Raw genomic sequence first — 19,295 nt, 5'->3', positions numbered from 1 at the left:
TATTGAAAAGACTTCTTATTCTGTCATCTTGGCATTTCCCCCGTTTCTTTCTGCTCCAAGTATGGACCAATCCAAAATACATCCTTAGCATGTTAACCCTCCACTGGCCTGTCTGTGGTTTGCTCCCAAAACATTGGACTACAACTCCTATCATCCCCCCCCCATCACTATAACCGCATATATATTTGGAAGCCAAAATAGTTCAGAACCACTTTTCATTGACCAAAATTGCTCCTGCCTCACTGGAAAGCAACAAGGTTTATTTTGCACCAGCTGCCCTGACCCAACAGAGATCTTTCATTCAGCAGTCCCAGTGCGGCTACCAAATAATCCCTCCTTTTGGACTTGAATGTGACAAAAAGCAAGCAGAACGTGGCTTCTGACCTACCACTTTTGTCATTAGGATGTCTCTCTTACTTTCTGGGAAAAGTGGATTGTGACTACCAGACTGGGTTTCTCCAGCTGTGGACAGCTTAGCATTTGCACCTAAAATCTATCAGCACAAGCTAGTTTGCAAGCAGAGTTGAGAAGGGATTGGCATTAGAAGACAGGGAGATTGATGGCTGCTATTTATCAGGCAACCCCCCCCCCCGTCCAATACACAAACTTGAAAAAGGAATGCCAATCCCTGACTGCCACATGTCAATTAAAAACCTGTTCTCTGTTCTCAGAGGTGGCAACACAGCAGGTCACAGAAACCTTGAGGGTGTCACCAAGAGGCACAAGCAGCAGCCTGTTAAGTGACAAAGAGGGCAGACAAGGAACGAGGCCCAGATGCAAAAGAAAAAGAGATCAACAGATGAGATTTGTTTATTTCTCCCCAGTAAGAGACTGAAATCCTGCATGCAAAGATGATTTTCAAGTGTCCACCTTCAAGTCCTATCATGCTCCTTAGAATCTCAATTTGTTGCTTTTCAAGGAGGTAGCCCTTATGGCAATAATGATGAGAAATTCCTGTTATTTTCCAATATCCTGCCTCCCTTTTGCAAAGGAACAATGGCTAATGGTACTGAGCATGGATCTCCTCCATTTAACGCACCTCAAAACTATTTGCTTGGTTCTACTAGATCAGTGTTTTTCAACCACTGTGCCGTGGCACACTAGTGTGCCGTGACATAGTGTAAGGTGTGCCGTGGGAAAAACACTTTATATATAGTCAATATAGGCACAGAGTTAAATTTTTTTAACATTTTCTAATGGTGGTGTGCCTCGTGATTTTTTTCATGAAAAAAGTGTGCCTTTGCACAAAAAAAAGGTTGAAAAACACTGTACTAGATCATGATTTCCTTCTCCTGACAACTGATCTCACAGAAAGTGGTTTTTGATCATGGGACCTTCCTTACTGGCTGGGCAGCTCTTGGGTGGAGCACATGACCCTGCTTGGGAGAGACCGCTGTGTGGTATTTTCATTTTCAGCAAGTCATCAATGGCTTCCCATTTCCTACTTGGGTGACTTGAAGAACTGTCCATCAAGGATCCCCTGGAAAGGAGGGATCCAGACTCATTGTCCCAGACACATCAACCAACCATAACCCCCTCCTTGGCGACAGAATAGTTTTCTGGAAAGCAGAAAACTCAACTGAGCATTTGAGAAGTAGAAGCATAAATATTTGGTTCGTGAGCACCCATCTCATCTTTTCCAAATTCAGTTCCTCCCTCACCCTCCTCCAATGCAGAGAAGTTCGCCATCCATCGTGCGGGGGGGGGGGGGAAATGGTAGAAGAAAATACAATAAGAGAGAGAAAAGAACGTGCAGGAGGTCAACTCTGCCTATATTTTTTATTTCAGGCACCAAATACCACTTTTAGACCAACCATCCGTGGAGTCTCCAGGATCCATCTTCTAAAGCAGCAGACGACTCCCCCTCCCCACTTTTCAAAGAATGCCTCTTTGAAGCGTCAGAGAGCAACAAATGGTGGTGGGGAGGGGGGGGCAGGAATGTCAGCGTATCTCTCGTCCCTCCAGGAACTCGGGACTCAGCACGAAAGACGCAAGAGGAGCTGAGCACGTGGCTCCTTTACATCTGACTGTGTAAAGAAACGCTTGTTCAGACCAAGGCTTGGACAGTAAAATGGCCACAATAGGTAGATTATAACTACGTATGTAGTGAGGAAGACACCACACCTGGAAAAGGTAAGATTACCAGAAATACTTCCTTCCTTGGCTTTTTTTTCTTTTTTTTTTTTGGTTTTGTTTTAAACCTTCAAGCCAGTCCATCAACAGTCCAGGACCCAGGAGAGGCTCCCCGGTTTGAACCAGCCCTTAGAATGGGAGTCAAAGTCTATTTTTTTTTGCCCCCCCCCCCCGGAGAGCTTGGCGTGGCTCCATGTCAGCTGCAGCCTCCATCGCATTGTTTTCTATCCAGAGTCCATTGGGTTCCCAATTTCTTTTCCTCTCAGCGTTACCCTAAGGGCAGACCTGCTCAGGGGGAAGTCCTGACGCTGAGCGGTGAGCGGAGCCCCCCCTCTCCCTCTGCTGCTAGGCACAGGGAGAATCGAAAAGGCAGCAGCAAGAGGGACCAAGGCCAACGAAGCACAGCCGTGAGAGCAGTTAGACCAACCCCATTGGCAATGGTGGAAGAAGTGATGCCTGGCGGGTGGCCAGGAGCCACCCGTGAACAAAGAGGTGGGGGGGTGGGTGGGGGGAGAGAGAGAGAGGCTATTGCACTGAGTGAAAAAGGGGACAGCATCTTACAGACAAGGAGGGCGGGGGGGGGACGACTTCTCTTTGGAGGAAGGCAGAATGATTTCAATGGCTGCAGATTTAGGGCCTGTTTTGCTGGAAACCTTTCCTTTAAGGGCAGGGAATGTGGCTGAAAGAGCAGAAGACAAGTGACGTCCTATCAAACACCTCTTCTCCTTGCCCCCAAATTACACATGATTCCCCCACTGCCTCCAGGGTCGGGGAAACCAGCAGGCCCCACAGTGGCATTTTCCTTCTGTCGAGGCAGCTATGCTCTCTCTCCACACCCCTAAAGCCAACGTCCGTTCTCCTCCCCTCCCCTCAACCCCCCCCCGCAGGCAGACTCTAGCCCTCCGATCCAAAGGGGGGGGGGAGGGCTCTCTTGAGGACCAGTTCAATCATTTCTTTTAATAATGAAAAACGGCGGATGAAGGGGAAAGCCCAGCATGCCCCCGTTTGTGAGTGTTTCAGCTCCTTGTGGAAGAGATTCCCGTCGCTCTCTTGCACCCGTCTGTTTCTCAGCGCACCAGAGGGGAGAGTCTTCTGCGGAGAGCCAAAAGTGGGGGGGGGGGGTGGAGCAAAGGGGGGCAGCGGAAGAGCCTTGATCAGCAGCAGTGGAGGAGGGGAGAGGGGGTTTCCAAGTGTTATCATCCTTCCTGGCCAAAACATGCACCGAAGGGGTGTCAGGCGAACGCAAGAGCCGGAGCCAGGTATCAACTCTTGTCGGAACCACTGTCTCTGTGCAGGGCGCCTTTCTTCATGCTTTCCAAGTATTCCTGTTGCGAAACGGCCAGCACCGAGGCCAGGATCTCGTCGTCGTCCCAGTCGCTCAGACCTGGCCAAAGACAGGCAAAGGGGCAAAACGGTCAAGGAGGGGAGGAAGAGCAGAACGAGGGAATCGTGTCTATCAAGCAAGCTTGGCTCTGCCTCTACCAGCACAGTCAATGCTCGAGGATGGAAGCGAGGCTTCTTCCAAACCTGTTTTGGACTGCCACGTCCCCTGTTCTTTTTGACTCCTCTTGGCCACCATCCTCTTTCATACACGCAGGGTCAGTTTAGCTCCCCTGCCACAAATCCCATTTCCACCAGCTCATTTAATGCTCTGAGCAGGGCTGCAGGGGCTTCTCACGCTAACCACTTGCAGCTTTCCCAGATTCATTTCTACAGAGCCCACAGCCCCTTCGGGGCTGCTGAATTTGGGCGAGATTCCCATCTTTCCCGTTTTTTTTAAATCGGCTAAACCAGTGTTTCTCAACCTTGGCAACTTGAAGATGTCCGGACTTCAACTCCCAGAATTCCCCAGCCAGCGAATGCTGGCTGGGGAATTCTGGGAGTTGAAGTCCGGACATCTTCGAGTTGCCAAGGTTGAGAAACACTGGGCTAAACCCTAAAACAAGTGTGATGCACTAATGGTAATTACAACACTCTTATTTTGACTGTATTCTTCTTTTCCTATACCAAAAAAAAGAAAAACAGATAAGACAAATGATCAACTTCACGCTATGGATAAATAAATATTAAGATTTGGATGCCGTGGAAACCTGCGGTGGCTGCAGCTACTAGAGGACGTCATCTTGCGCAAAAGCCAGCTGGCTTTTTGTATAAAACCTGGAAAAGGGCAGTTTAAACCTTTACACCCAGCCCACAGGATTAAGGATCAAAGGTTGGGAGCATTTTAACACACGAGACTCTATAGAGTGAAACTAACGAGACAGGCAATAACACTGGCATTGCTTTCAGCGCCAGAAGGCGTTGCTTTTTAAAGGTACGAAAGCTGAAAACTGGCTAATCCAAGATTCCAGTCATGCCTGCAGGGCAAAATGAGGGCACCTACCGAATGCTGTGGGCGACATCTGTTGCATTATTGCCCGGCACTCCAGGGCTGGATACAACGACACTAAGGGCGGGGTTACTCGCCCACCGCCTGCAGACAGCTGGCTGCTTGTACCTGTGAGGGGGTGGAAACTGCAAATGAAAACTTTGCATTGCAGGGCTCAGAACCGAGTGCCTTATTGCAGATGGCTCTCTCAAGACTTACATAAATACAACTTTTATCTTTAGAGGAATGTCAACAATTGTTTTTCTGCTGAAAAGTGACACCTGCAAGATCTACATTCCTTGGAAATGCAAAATGTCTGCCACAACTTTGCAAGGCAGAAATTAGTATAGATAAAAGGATTAATGAGCCATGATAGGATTCCTGAGAATTTCAACTTTCATTTAAAAAAAAAAAAAGGGGTAACCCACCAATCCTAATGCAATGCACAAGGGTTAAAAAAACGGTGTGGATTCTGCCATGGCACGTAAATTATGACCCAAGTTCATCATCCATTTACTGTTCTCTCTGCAATAGAGTCATTCAAGGTGCTATTTAAACTGTGCGTAGATGGGTTGCACTGGTTGATTTTGCCTCCCGTAGGCCAGGAAACAAAGATAAAATTAGGGTTAGGATATCTCTTCCCAAGAGCCGAGGTGGCGCAGTGGTTAAATGCAGCACTGCAGGCTACTTCAGCTGACTGCAGTTCAGCAGTTCGGCTGTTCAAATCCCACTAGGCTCAAGGTTGACTCAGCCTTCCATCCTTCTGAGGTGGGTAAAATGAGGACCCGGATTGTTGTTGGGGGCAATATACTGACTCTGTAAACCGCTTAGCGAGGGCTGAAAGCCCTATGAAGCAGTATATAAGTCTAACTATTGCTATTGCTATTGCAATGGCGCTTCAGCAGAACATGGCTATGAAGATCTGCCTAGTGGGGGGGAAAACCTACTTTCTAACTACTAGATGTTAAGCTATTCTTGTCTCTGGGTTGTTCTGCTCTTCTGAATTGCCTTCTTTTAGTTTCTAACTCTGCAAAATTAAATCTTATGTTAAAGTTAGGAATTAGGTATTTTGGCTTAAAAGGACATCATCTCCAACTTTTGTTCAAGTAGACTTTAACGCACTATTATATTTTCATTAATATAGTTTCTCAAACAGCTCAATTAAAAAGTGCCTGGCCATTTTCTGAATGTATGCAAAATTAGTTCTCTCATTTTTGCTCCTGTTCTAATCAGATTACCTTCTATATGTTTTTTTCTCCAAACTGGTGGGAAGGATGCAGCTATGAAGGAAGAAAGCACAGTGCTCTTCCAGTCACCCTTTGCACCTTCAAAAGGAAGGCCCAGTCTCTGTACGTTAAGATATGTTATAGTTTGTTTAGTAGTATCTGTCGTATGGTTTTAATGCTATTGCACAAGTAACTTGGTTCCCGGATGAAAACCCAGGGCAACTACTATGTAGGCAGGAAATTGACATGTTGCATAACCATCCCTGTCTTATGACTGACAATTAAAAATACATAGAAAAGTTATGATATGAAGAATTCAGGGATGTTGCATGACGATACTGCAGTCTTATAAAATGTAGTAATCCAGGAAGATCCCAGACATTTTTGTAAGAGAATGTTATTTAACATTGGGAGGCCACAGGCCCTGTCTAAGGATGCTGTAAGAGTCACGCTGCTTGAGGACATCATAGGGCAGAGTCTGGCAGCGTGAATCTTGTAGCCTTACGCCCCAATCCACAGAATGGTTTTACAGCATTCCGTCCCAATCCACAGAACACTCACCTGGAGCACAGGGCGAGGGGGGTTTGGTAAGTGCTAGGGCTGCAGTGCTCCCAGGAGAAGGGGGTTTGGCAGCATTCAGCTCATTGTGCAGGTCGGGGTGTTCTGGGGAAGAAGCTGAGCTGCGCTGGCGTGGGGAACGGCCACTCCATTCTTCCAAACCGCTTGCTGCGGCTGCCGTGGCGGAGCTGCAAGTAGCACTGGCTTTGCGGGGCTGAGGGAAGAAGAGCAGGGGAGCTTGTCAAGGGACTAAGGCCTTTAAAAATAAAAAATTCCCATTGCCAAAAATGGACTAGCTACTCATGCCCATGCCCGCAGGGACCCCGGGGTATCCTGACAGCTCTTATTTGCCTCCTGTGCAAAGAAAAGAGAGCCAAACCTGTCTGGCCTGCTTTTCCTGGTCGCGCAGCCATTGCAAATAAGACTCTCTGGCAACCTGTTCTTCGATGGCCTCATTGGTGGCTTCCCAGTCGGTCGCTCGCTTTTTATCCTCCAGCATCTGCTGCTCGATCCAGGACTCCTCTGAGGTCTTGATGGCATTCTTCATCAAGGATTGCTCTGCATACTACAAGGAGCAAAAGGGGATTTAGCAAGAGCGGCGCAGTCCTAACAACTCGAAGCCTTCCCCCCCCCCCCCGCCTCAAACAGAGAAGCTGCAACATGTGAATATCCCTCCAAATACCAGCGGTGGCGCAGAATAGGAAGCATTTGCCCAGTGGTCCCCTAGGGAGAACAGACAGGTGCTCAGTTTCTCCCTGATACAGGGAAGAGATGGATTAAATCACCATAAACAGTATAGAAGCAGCCTTAGAGAATGGTTCCTTTGCTAGATCTGGGAAGGAGACCGATGGTGGTCTCCTAGCAGCTGAGGGGTCAGGCTGGAACCGTTTCTAAACCATGGGAGCTTGAAGATATGTGGACTTCAAATTTCCAGAATTCCCCAGCTGGCATGAGAGGATGGGCTAGACCTGCTTGGCCAGGTGGTTACATGAGAAGTGTATAGAGCAATCAGGGTGACTACGGTAGTAAGCCATGATTTGGACAGATTTTCTTGCCCCTACAGGATGTGTGGGACCTCTGACCTATGCACTGCAACAATGTGCTTCTCAACCTTGATGACTGGCTGGTGTCATGTATGAACATGCTGGCTGCAGAATTCTGGGAGCTGTAGTCCACACATCTTAAGTCATCAAGCCTGTAAAACACTGCACTACAGCTTAAAAAGAGCTATCTGTTTTAAAATGTGTTTTTGAAGACAGAAAAAGTAGGGTCAAATTAATTGTTATCAAATGTGACCAAGCTCTATTGGAGCAACTGTTTTATTCTTTGGGAAAGAGGTTCATATGTTAAAGCTCCTCCAAATCTTGGCTGCAGTCCTCCCCACAAGCATCCTTCATTCCAAATGTTGCCGTCAACATATATTTTTGAATGAGACAGAAAGGGAAAATAGTAACATGATTACAAGGAAAAAAATTATAAGATAGTCACAGTTAAGTACTTGAATTAAGTTAAAATTCCATCAATATTAGAGGGTCCAGCTATTATTTAATCTTAGACATGTCCATTTTTTTTGGAATGCAGCTCCAAAAGCCAAATGTAGACCTTACACCCCATCCCCTCCAAACTTTGTGTGTCCATATTGGAAAGTTGTGCTCACAAAACACATTATGAAAGTTTCTCATAAGCCTCCTTATAAAATTTTCTTCGCCCCAATCTTCCAAAGCCGGGCCGTTCCTGACTATTATCCTGGATAATAGTGAAGCTAATAGTCCAGGTCATGCAGAATGAGAATGGAGCAGGACATTGGCCCCCAACCTTTTGCCCATCCTAACCCCCCCCCCCCCGATGTCAACCAGGAAAAACTCACCCCTGGCTTGAAGGAGGGCAGCCCTAGTCCCACCCCAATGGTAGCCTTGTTGGGGTTCACCACGGAGTTGTAATGTATGTTGCGGTGATAGCTCACCCGGATGGGTTCATCCTCATTCTGATGGATGCCATGGAAAGTATTGATGGGCTCTGGAAGGGGAAAAAAAATGGCAGGACAGGATGGGTGACGTTGGCTCTTCTGTAGAACAGGCAGGGAAGCAACAACTCCACTTGCCCGGATGGATGTACAGAAGAATCAGGGATGCAACTGAAACAGGGGAAACAGGTGCCTATACCTGTGCCATACTGGTAAACCTCCACAGGTCGGTTGTACATCTCTGCCATAGCCTGCATCTCAATATGGTTGCCATGACAGTTGTTTTTCCGTTTGCGGTTAATGTAAGTGGTGAAATCTTCTGTCACGTAATTGGAGAAGTAGTCGGCATTCTTCATCTGAAACAAGGGAGGGCCTCAAGATGAGAGGGAAGCAGCCAGTCTCCCAGGTGGGCAAAAGAAGCAAGGGCAGGGCGATGGGTTTCCAAAGAAGGGCTCTCAATATAAATCCTTGACGCTTTATCCAGTCAGTGGAAAAAGGGGTTCCCCGATCAAGGGGTATCACTGGAGCTCACGCAGCGGGAGCCATGTTTAAACAAGGCCACTTGTACAACTGAGTTAATCCAGAGACATGGGAAGTGTTGGGGGGAGGGAGGGAGGGAGGGGGAAGCCGCTTCTGCTCCAGCATACTCAAAGCAATTGTGCAGAATCGTTTCCCTTTCGATTGTGCAAGGCCAGCGCTGCCCCCCCGTTGCTTGCAAACCATTCACAGATGTCTGCTTGAACCTCAACTTTTAGAAGCAGCTGGTCAATACAGAATTTAGACTTGACACCTTCTGATCCGTGCTAGCAAATTTGGGGGGTGGGGGGGGGGAATTGGGGGTGGGGAATGCTTTGGGTTTTGTTCTTAACAGTGAAATGCGGCTGAGTTGCAGACGCAAATTTTAAAAAAAATGGAGGCATTTTTTCCCCCCCACTGGCTAGATAACTGATGACTGCAGTAGCAGATACAGAGCTTCAGGTTTCAGGAAAATTCCTGTGCAGGAAAGAGGCCCTTTTTTTCCAGAGACAGCTGCCCAGGAGCCTAACCTGATCTGCCCTGGTTCTTGCCAGGATGCCTGACAGCTGCAGTCCTGAATGTCAGACTCAAGAGATGGTGGTGGAAATCTGCCCTCCGCACTCTCACTCCCACTCTCACTCACCAAGTAGTCCATGCAGTGCTTCCTAACCACTTCATGCATGTCTTGGTCACCGTATACCTGGTCAGCTATGAAAAGAAAACAGGAGAACAATATCAGTGCAAGACCACACTTGGCTTCCCGAGAAAGGCCTAGAAAAACTGGGTGCAGAAGTCTAGGCCTCAATCCCTTTTTTTTCCTTGCGTCTGATGGGGAAGGAAGGCGATGTGACCCCTGGAAAGGAGATGAGACGTAGAGGCACCTCATCGTCGGCAATGCCTGAAGACCCATTTCCCAGACTTTCTTTTCATCTTTACTGTTACTAACCTTTTAAGCTTTACTATTTAATAATTAGTATCAAGGTTTCAGTGGTGGGATTCAAATAATTTAACAACCGGTTCTCTGCCCTAATGACCAGCTGGGTAGGTGGGGCTCGGTGCTCATGTGACTGGGTGGGCGTGGCCAACTCAACATCACCCACGTCGAAGGAAGCTTCACCTTAGCTATTACAATGTAATAAGGGTTAACCCATGAGGCAGTTTCTGTAAGTAGGACAATAAAGATTAGGCTAGAAACAACACCAGAAAGTTTCCTTCCTGCCTTCCTTATAGGATTAGCCCTGTAAAGTGGGAAAAAACGAGATTTCTTCCAACAACCGGTTCTCCGAACTGCTTAGAAAGTTACCAACCGGTTCTCCCGAATAGGTGCGGACCGGATGAATCCCACCACTGCAAGGTTTGCTCCACTCCCAGCCCTACTCCTTGCTTTTTTTTTTCCCTTTTTCTTTTGGTGTTGTATCTTCCAGGCCACCCAGTTTTCCGACTGTATGTAAGCTACTCAAAGATCCAGAAGAATGATCAATAAGAGTAAAAAACTGAGGTCTTTCAGAATCTGCAGCCAAGAAGGCCTCGGCCTCAAATAAATTTCTTGTTATTTTTAAGTGGGATGAAAATTCAGATCCAGATTTTTTTCTGAGCAAAGAAACAAGATTTTATTTTTGATTTCTTTTTTTTAAAAAAAATATACAAGTTGCGTAGCAGTACAGCAAATCAAGGGAGGAAGAAGTAAGAGATACTATAAGAGACATTGGCTTCTCTCCTTCTCCTAAGTTGAAATGCAAAGTCAGAAATCATTATTTGGTTTCTACAATTCAACACTTTCTTGAAGGCAAGTACCACCAATCCCATGTCTCATTTTGAGGGATTGGTTGATCAAATTCTACAACTTCCATCAAGGTTCAAATCCTCTCATGGCAGATAAACATGGAACTATGGGTTTGCCTTTATGGTATGCAATTTTATTCCACTAGTACCATCTGCAACACAACATTTGATTCAGGGACATCCATTAAACTGAAAAAAGATGTGTTTCCTCTTTCTTGCAGCGCTAAAATGGTTTTCCCCTTTTTGCCAAAACTTTACCCTTCTACGTGCAGTTCAAAAATAAGTCAAACTAAATCTTTCACTGAGTAATCTAGCAATCAAAACCTGAAAGCTCTGGTTCCATTCTTCATCAACTCAAACCACAAGGAGGGAAACAAATGAATTCGTAATGAAACTGATAAGAGGTGCTGAAAAGGCAACAAAAAGCAAGACAAAGCAGCTTTCCCATCTTAAAATGGAAGTCTCTGCAGGTTAGAGAGGGATAATTCCAGAGACAAGTGAGGGAAAAACTTACTGATGCAAAGTTCAGGAGGATCACGCAAAATTAGAAGCAGGCAAAGGAATATTTCTGGAAAATAAATTAGACAGCACCATAGTGTATCAAAGAAGCATTTGCAGAGAAGTGCCAACACTTCTCCCTATTTTGATCTGTTTAAACAGTTTCTAAACACTTCCGTATCCTGCTGTAACTGATATAGCAGAATTTAATCAAATCATTGAATTAGCTTAATTCAATCAGTAGCACTAGATTTGGGAAAGTTGATCTCATTCAAATTGTTCTGGAAAAAAAAACGATTCCAAGTTCTGTTTTTATTAAAAGCACAAATGCACAGTTCAAGTATTTTTTGGTGAATCGGCGGCAGTCAAATCCAAAGAAAATGGGAAATGGGATCACAAAGAAAGAGGAATTCCTTGAGAATCCAGTTAAACACAGCAAAATCGGTGTGAGGGATTTCTCTGTTGATCTATCTGTACTTCTGGATCATGCCCTACAATTGTTGGTGCAAATGGTGGTGATATGGTGTTATGCTTCAGTCGGTTGGGCTGAAGAGGTGAGAAGAGACACCACTGGGGCCTTAAAATAAAAAAATAATAATTTTATTTTTGTAGTTTTGAAAAAGAAAAAAAAAGTTGGGCTTGAAAACGTCAATGTCTTGAAGCTCCTTTCAGAGGGACAGTCATTTGCTGGCCACTCACTCCTTCTCTACAATGTCACGGATTGTACCTGATTCTACAACCTTTTTTGCAGTGGTTGTTAAGGGAATCACTGCAGCAAGCAAATGTGATGGTGGTGAAGTGCAATGGTGTATTTTATTTTATTTTTGCTGGAAATTGCAGTCACACGACACTGCAAACAGTCGTAAGTGTGGGTTGATTGCTGAGCACCAAAAATGCGATCATCTGATTGTGTGTATGTTTGTGTGTGTGTGGGGATGCACATCAGTACATCAAATCTGGGTTGTAAGTAGCCTTGGGTGTGTGTGTATGTGTGCTGTAACTTTGAACAGTTGCTAAGCGATGGTTGTAAGTTGAAGACCACCTATAATAAGGCAATATCCTCAACCACACAGGCATTATTTTGCTACAGCCTTTTTTCAGACATGTTTAATTACAACTCTGATCAATGATTGTGGGATGATGAGTGCAACAGTGGTGGAAAGCAAAGCCTAGGCAACAATGCAGTGGGTTAAGCCTTGTAAGTTGCTGTAGCCATGGTGAGGGAGAATTTGATCTTTTGCATCTTTCCATTTGGTGGAGCTGGCATGGCAGAGGAAAAACAGGGGAAGCGGAGGAAGCAAATCTTCAAAAGAAGGAAAAACGGCATGACCGACCCACCAGGATAAGACCCATGGACTCCTTCCTCAATGGCATCTTCCTGCCTCTACCTACATCCTTGTAAGCCACAATGCCTCTCCTTTTCTGCACCATGCCTTCGGCCCTCCTCGTTTGCTTCTCTTCCTGCCTTCACAACCGCCTAGCAGATCTGCCATTGCTTCAGGCACAGACAGGACTCTTTGTGCAACTCCTCTGAAGCTGTCGGGAACCACAACATCCTCATGGGGTATATCTGGAGCAAACAGCAACAAACACCCTCACCCACCCACCCTCGTTGGAAAGGCACATTAAGTAGATGCAAAGCAGGCAGGTTCTTGTTGTTGTTCTTGGGAGGGCCAGGCCAAGACCTTTTGAAGAGTTAAATAAAAGTTATGCCGTCTTCCACATGCTCAATTGCACACTAAATTTAAGTCATTCAGAGATCCAATCCTTACTGAAATGCGTAGCTCCGAGCTGTTTTTGGAGGAGCATGGGGGCAACCTCTCCCTGCGTTCTGCCCTTGTTGCTTAAGGTGGCGTCATCTGAGAAGTCAAAGGATGCACTAGCCAGCTTTCCAGCACCAAATATTATTCTCCCTTTGTATTTTTTTTAAAATTTATGTTATTGACTGGTTTACACTGCAAACTGCAGAGAGTCACTTGGGAGTTGGGCAGCATCAAAATTAAAGTAACCAAATGCATACATAGGCATCTATTGGTAGTCCTCATTTAGCGACTACAATTGGGACCAGCAACTTGGTTGTTAAACAAACCGGTCACTAAGTGACCATGCCCTTATTTCAGTTTTCCTTTGATTTACCGACTTGTGAAGTCCGTAAAGTTACTTTTTCGCCTTTGTCATAACTGTGAGTGGTTGCTAAACATGGCAGTTGCTATATAAGGACTCCTTGTACAATGCTAGCGGAGGAGGGAAACCTGGCCTGCCATAAGACTGCATGGATTCAGAATTTAGTAGGGCAGGAAAGCCCTTCATGGTATTGGACCTGGGTACTTGAGAGACCGCCTGCTGCCAATTACCTCCCAAAGACCCGTCAGATCGCACAGGGTCGGCCTCCTCCGGGTTCCGTCTACCAGCCAATGCCATCTGGCTACCACCCGGGGGAGGGCCTTCTCTGTTGCAGCTCTGGCCCTTTGGAATGAACTCCCCGTGGAGATTCGGACCCTCACCCCTCTCCAGGCCTTCCGGAAAGCCGTCAAAACCTGGCTGTGCCGGCAGGCCTGGGGTTGATGAGTTCCCCTCCCCTCTCGACTGGTATGGCTGTGTGATTTTCGTGTATTTTAATTATGTGTACTGTTGTTTATGTTCCCTTTCCCCTTTTGAGTTGTTCGCCGCCCTGAGTCCCTCCTGGAGAAGGGCGGCATACAAATAAACCAAAACTGAAACTGAACGAAATAGCCAGGAGCGTGGCACATTGCTTGAAAATAACATGGTGTTTCTGAAGGAACCCCATCCTCAAAGCCACTCTTATGCCGGTGATGTTCTGGAATGTTCTGTACAGTGGAAGAGAGGGGAGACGGGAGCTATTAGATGTGTTCTCTCTCAAGGATGCCAATGGGAGACACCTGGTCTCATTGGCGCTGTCTCCACCCAAGCTCCTTCTGTTATGCCATCCCCTCATCAGGTAGCAGTGACAAAGCAACCGTCAAAATGATTATTGCTCAAAAAGTTTTTGGCGGGCTGCTGCCCACTGCATCATGGGAGCAAGTGACTCATCTCTTCTCCCCCCCCACCCCATGTAAACAAGGATGTGGTTTCTGTTGTGGAGAAGTAAAGCCAGCAGTTCCAGCAAATCACATGGGTCATGGGCTTTTCTCCGAAACTGGGGTTGCGGTTATGCTAAGCTTCGGTTTTATTGGTGAATGTGCACACTAGACCCAGATGCACGAACTACGCGTTAGAAATAGAAGTAACAGGTATCAATGGGACTTTGGATCTCTGCACTATCTTCCAGGACATGCTTGTTTTTTTGGGGGGGGGGTTGTTTTAAAGAGGCCTCTGTGATGCTATTCCCTCAGCCAAATGCTTAAAACACAGAGGAGGAAAGGCTATAGCAAATAAAGAGGAATATTAAGGATCTCGTGGTTTCATTAAAAAAAATGTGACAGCAAAAGTGCTGAAGAACAAAAACTTCTTACTTTATATGTTCTTTTTTCCCCCAGTTCTTTTACTTTCCAAGAATGCTTCTTACCACAAGAACTGATCTGTTTCTGGGGAAAACTGTTGGAATAGACAACTGCGTGAATGAAACATTTCATCAAGCATTCACCAGTATAAGCTATGGTATCTGCAGATTCCAAGAATACCATTCTAACCCAAAACATATTTTTTTTAATCAGAGAAGGCAGCCTGTCCCTAAATCCTGAGGTCCTGGATTTCAACTCCCACCATTCCAACCAGCAATAATATCCCAGTAAAACAAATGTGTATCAAGGGCACAAGGGTGAAGATGTCCAAGCTGTACAATAAGGTTGACCACAACCCCATAGTAACATTGCCTCTCTTATCTGCACTTTCAAAACGGTTGCAATTCAGATAATTTCAGGAGTAGCGCTGCCAATTCAGTGTGTGTGTGTGTGTGCAAAACCGATCGAGATGCCCCTCAATCCGGATTAGTTGATATTGCCACACATTTGCATTATTTTTGAAAGACCTGGGAGGAAGCAGTTAAGAGCTAAAGTGACCCGCCCGCACTTTTTTCATCATCAAGCCAAGGGCTAACAAGCTGATCTATCTTGCTTAATAATTAGTTGAGAACATTGAGCAGTGCATCTGGTGCTGATGAAACTCTCCTTTAAGGCAGTGTTTCTCAACCTTGGCAACTTGAAGATGTCTGGACTTCAACTCCCAGAATTCCCCAGCCAGCGAATGCTGGCTGGGGAATTCTGGGAGTTGAAGTCCAGACATCTTCAAGTTGCCAAGGTTGAGAAACACTGCTTTAAGGCTAACTTGATCAATAGCCAAGTCACCAGGCTGTTGGTGTCTCGAGCTAACTGATGTCAAAGCTAGTCACATCAGTGTTAAGTCACGCAAATTCAAGCCATCCTTTTACACTGATCTGATGAAGGCTGAACTTTTGCATCACAGGATTCTGAATATTGTCTTACGATGTTCAGTGAGGTGCGCTATTGTTTTGCCATCAAACAGCGTTCTCTGCGCATGAGCACAAATGGTCCAGGGGAAACCCCGAAAACGTATAATCAGAAATACTTCTTTTGAAAAAATCAAGGGGGAAAATCCCCAAAGCATTCCAATGAAGGCCAGAGGTAGAATGAAGAATGCAGACTTGGAGGTCAGTCAACAAAGGGGAAGAAGCTTTCCTGACCAGAAACACTGGATACTCCATTTCTGGGTGTCTTTTTCACTTGAAGCACTGTCTTATCAGAATGTATTTTTTTTTCTGGGTAGAAGTGAATTAAAATAAAATGGGAAGTAGAGGCAAGTGACTCATCTCTGGAAGATCAGCTACAATGCAGTTCAAAGAAACTCAATGCTCTTTGGGCTTTAAAAATTCTCAGCCTACACCAAAAAATTCCCCAAAACATCTAAAAACAAATTAAGCAAGGTGTTAGATTTAGAAGGGAGACTATCTGCACTAAATAAAGCCCAGGAAAGGGTGTTTTGCAGTGAGTTAGCTAGTAGATAAACTAGAATACATCAGTACAGTAAATCATTGCTTTCTTGAAAAGCTCCTTCCTTCCCTGGATTGATTGATTGATTTATAGACACAAACAAACTAAACTATCTCAAGGATCAAGTTGAACCATTCAGTGGACCTATTTTACTTCCTTTATTTATCCAAGTGATAAAAGAAACCCCCAAACCTGAGGTTAGGGAGTCAAGTTCTATCTCATTCAAGGAACCAAGTTATCTTTATTGATCAAATCCCTTGTCATGCTCCTTCCCGATTCAATAAAGGCTGAGGCCACAGCTTGCCAGTAAAACATATGTGGCTTTGCTTGCAATAAAATGAAATAAAATAAAAACAGTCCACCAATTATTGATTGATTGGTTGAATTGAATTAAATCAGAATGGACTCTCAGCAGTTTACAATGAACAAAACATATAATAAAACCAAACAATGGAACAACATTATAATAAACTATAAAAATGCAGCACCCCAAACACTTCGCGGAAGAATTCCGTCTTCAAAATTATCCGGAGAGATTCCAGGCTAGTTCCGGCATCCTTCTAATCCACTACTTTTTGCATTTCTGTTCAAAAGTTGCAGAAACAGACCTGACAATAACTTCACAATTTGGGCCTACAGTATGTAAAAGCGATTGCACAAATATATTATTGGAAGGTAACGCTTGTGAACAGTATCATCAAAGAGAGTGCAGATTGTGAGGGTTGTTTTCCATGGACCGGATACCCCACAGCATAGACAATAACTGTACAAAATACTTTACTGTAGCACACAATATCCCTAACCATAGGCTGCTGTTTAGCTCCACCCTCCTAGGTTTTGCAAGTTGATGTAACCACACAAATAAGACCATGTAACAAATAAAAGCTTATAAAACATTCAACCTTTGTCTTCCCCCAAAAGTTATTGCCCTTTGGGATTAGGTGCTGCTTCAGGGTGATTATGCCTTTTCTGGCTGCTGCCAAGCTCCAGGCAGGAAACACATCCCAATGGGCTACTGATTGCAGCTGATCTTGGCAACTGACTGATAAGTTTTCTTACTTGTCTATTAATCATTGTATATTCCCAGACTATGCTTCCCGCTTCCCTGCCTGCTTGTCATCTTCTAACCCCCTTTTTCTACACACCCACACTTTTGTAGGTTAGGGGGATAAATGGGGTAAAAGTTGTGTATGAGCAATGGCATGTAGCTTTACACCTGAATACTTGTGACTAAACTGGAGTGGGGGAAGGAAGGAAGGAAGGAAGGAAGGAAGGAAGGAAGGAAGGAAGGAAGGAAGGAAGGAAGGAAGGAAGGAAGGAAGAGCCTATCTCTTTTCAAGGTTCTGGAGCCTGTAAACCTTTACTGCTCTTTGGGGGAAAGCATGGGCTTAGCCTGAGGGAAGTGGGGAATGGGAAGCATTTTTGCCTCGTTGTAGCTGCTTTCCCCAAATGGAGACAGCCACCTCAGCATCATTCCTTCACACAAATAATACAGGCCTTGCTTAAACCGGGCACTGTAACCTCCTGATCCTTCGGCATCATTTCAGTTGAGTCCCTTTGTTTCAATCCATCACATCCATATGCTCAGCTATCCTTTCTTTTTCTCTTTGTTCCAGCCTTCTGTAGTCTAGCAACCTGCACACACACTGAAGGAAGGGCACCACTGACAGAAGATGCCTCAGGAGTGAAACTTTCTTGGATATCCTTGCCTAGTCTGGCACCTTCCAAATATGTCCTCGCTCCATCTCTAGAATTGCTAGCTAGCACAGCGATTGGAGAAGGCCGATCCTGTAGGCTGATCCAGAGTGTAATATTGTATGCCCTTCTAGCACCACTGTTGGCAAAGAAGGCACCCAATGGGAAGGGCACTTTTAAGCGTGACCCGTCAAAACCGCGGAGGACAAAATCGCAATCGACGAAAGCGCGCATGTGACGTCATCACAGCGCGATGAAAAAAATTAAAAATTGAAATAAAATTTAAATTAAAGCAAGCCGATTCACATAAAGGTAAGGGTTAGGTTTAGGTTTAGGGTTAGGTTAAGGGTTAGGGTTAGGTTTAGAGCGTTAGGGTTACGTTTAGCGTTAGGTTAAGGGTTAGCGTTAGGTTTAGCGTTACGTTAACGGTTAGGTTTAGGGTTAGATTTAGGGTTAGGTTAAGGGTTAGGTTTAGGGTTAGGTTTGGGGGGGTTAGGGTAAGGTTTTCGCTTTATTTTTACATTTTTCGATCACAGCACGATGTTTTCGTCGCGCTGTGATGACGTCAAATGCGCGCTTTCGTCAAGCGCGATTTTGTCCTCCGCGGTTTTGTGGTGGAACCCTTTTAACTTCTTAGCGCTTGACTGAAAAACCTAACAGCAGGAAAGAAAATATTTCAGCAAGAAGGTTGACGCAATCCACCAAATGGTCCTGTTTGAAGGGTTCAAGAGAAAACAAATATCGGAACGTCTTTTTCTTGATCTCTGTGTAACAGTCTTCAGGGAGATTACCAGTTCAAGGCCAAACACATGTTTTAATACCACTCTCTAGTATCAGGCCCAACCCACATTTCGAGAGCATCTACTCAGGAGGAAGGCTTGAGTGTGCTTTTTGTGCTACAGCCAATTACAGTGACACGCATGATGAAATGGGCTGCAGTCTTAACATTTTCTTGAACTAATGTCATACAATAGGAAAAGGCTGGTTCATGCCGCAACAAATTAATTAATCTTTATAGGGCCACCCGGTTGTTCTTTATGTTGCAACATGCCTCCCCCCTTGAAATGGTTAAAACAATTGCAGCTCCATGACATGACACTAATTTCTGGCATCCAGGAAGATGACACTTTTTCACTTTCCTGTTTTTTGACAAACACACACAAAGAGATCCTATCATCCTTTCCACTTACCCTAACCCGCCCACAATTGTGTGCGTGTGCCTGCGTGTGTGTTTGTGTGTGTGTGTGTGTGATTGTTTCCCATGTCATATTTTCCTGCCCACACATTATTAAACATGGTCACGTTTCGCTTCTCCTGCAGCTGTGGATAAAGAGCCACTTCAGAGAGAGTAAATGAAACTGAATGAAGCTGGGGAAACTAACAAGTGTTTTTATCCAACCTCTGAAAAGAAAAAAAAAGACAATTTGGAGGCTTGGATCTGTGATCATGTCTCCATAAAGGCGATTTTCAAATTCCTTTTTCAGGATTTGTGGGATTTCCAGCAATTGCGGCCATATTTAGAAGAGATCCAAGTTGGGAAAGTTGACTTCAACATTACTGGGGCAGGCTGGTTTTATTCCAGTTTTAAA

At 45.1% G+C, this 19,295-nt stretch overlaps 1 protein-coding gene across 2 annotated transcripts in view; it reads right to left on the bottom strand.

Annotated features, from left to right (window-relative positions):
• Positions 1 to 1,755: 1,755 nt before the first annotated feature.
• The window catches only part of OTUD5 (OTU deubiquitinase 5), a 59,158-nt gene continuing 41,618 nt past the window's right edge, over positions 1,756 to 19,295 (bottom strand). For both annotated transcript variants that reach the window (XM_087710783.1, XM_087710784.1), the window contains exons 3-9: positions 9,408 to 9,472; positions 8,448 to 8,604; positions 8,153 to 8,301; positions 6,665 to 6,850; positions 6,289 to 6,499; positions 4,517 to 4,630; positions 1,756 to 3,517 (exon numbers count right to left, since the gene is read on the bottom strand). In XM_087710783.1, the coding sequence (XP_087566909.1) occupies positions 3,396 to 3,517; positions 4,517 to 4,630; positions 6,289 to 6,499; positions 6,665 to 6,850; positions 8,153 to 8,301; positions 8,448 to 8,604; positions 9,408 to 9,472 (1,004 nt within the window). In that variant the 3' untranslated portion in view covers positions 1,756 to 3,395. The remainder of the gene's footprint in view (positions 3,518 to 4,516; positions 4,631 to 6,288; positions 6,500 to 6,664; positions 6,851 to 8,152; positions 8,302 to 8,447; positions 8,605 to 9,407; positions 9,473 to 19,295) is intronic.

The sequence above is a fragment of the Thamnophis sirtalis genome, unplaced genomic scaffold (assembly GCF_051295495.1).
Source record: "Thamnophis sirtalis isolate CommonGarterSnake01/CBP01778 unplaced genomic scaffold, rThaSir2_p1.2 scaffold_3, whole genome shotgun sequence".
Taxonomy (NCBI): Eukaryota; Metazoa; Chordata; class Lepidosauria; order Squamata; family Natricidae; genus Thamnophis; species Thamnophis sirtalis.
The sequence above is the reverse complement of the archived record's forward strand: the minus strand, read 5'-3'. Positions and strand labels throughout refer to the sequence as shown.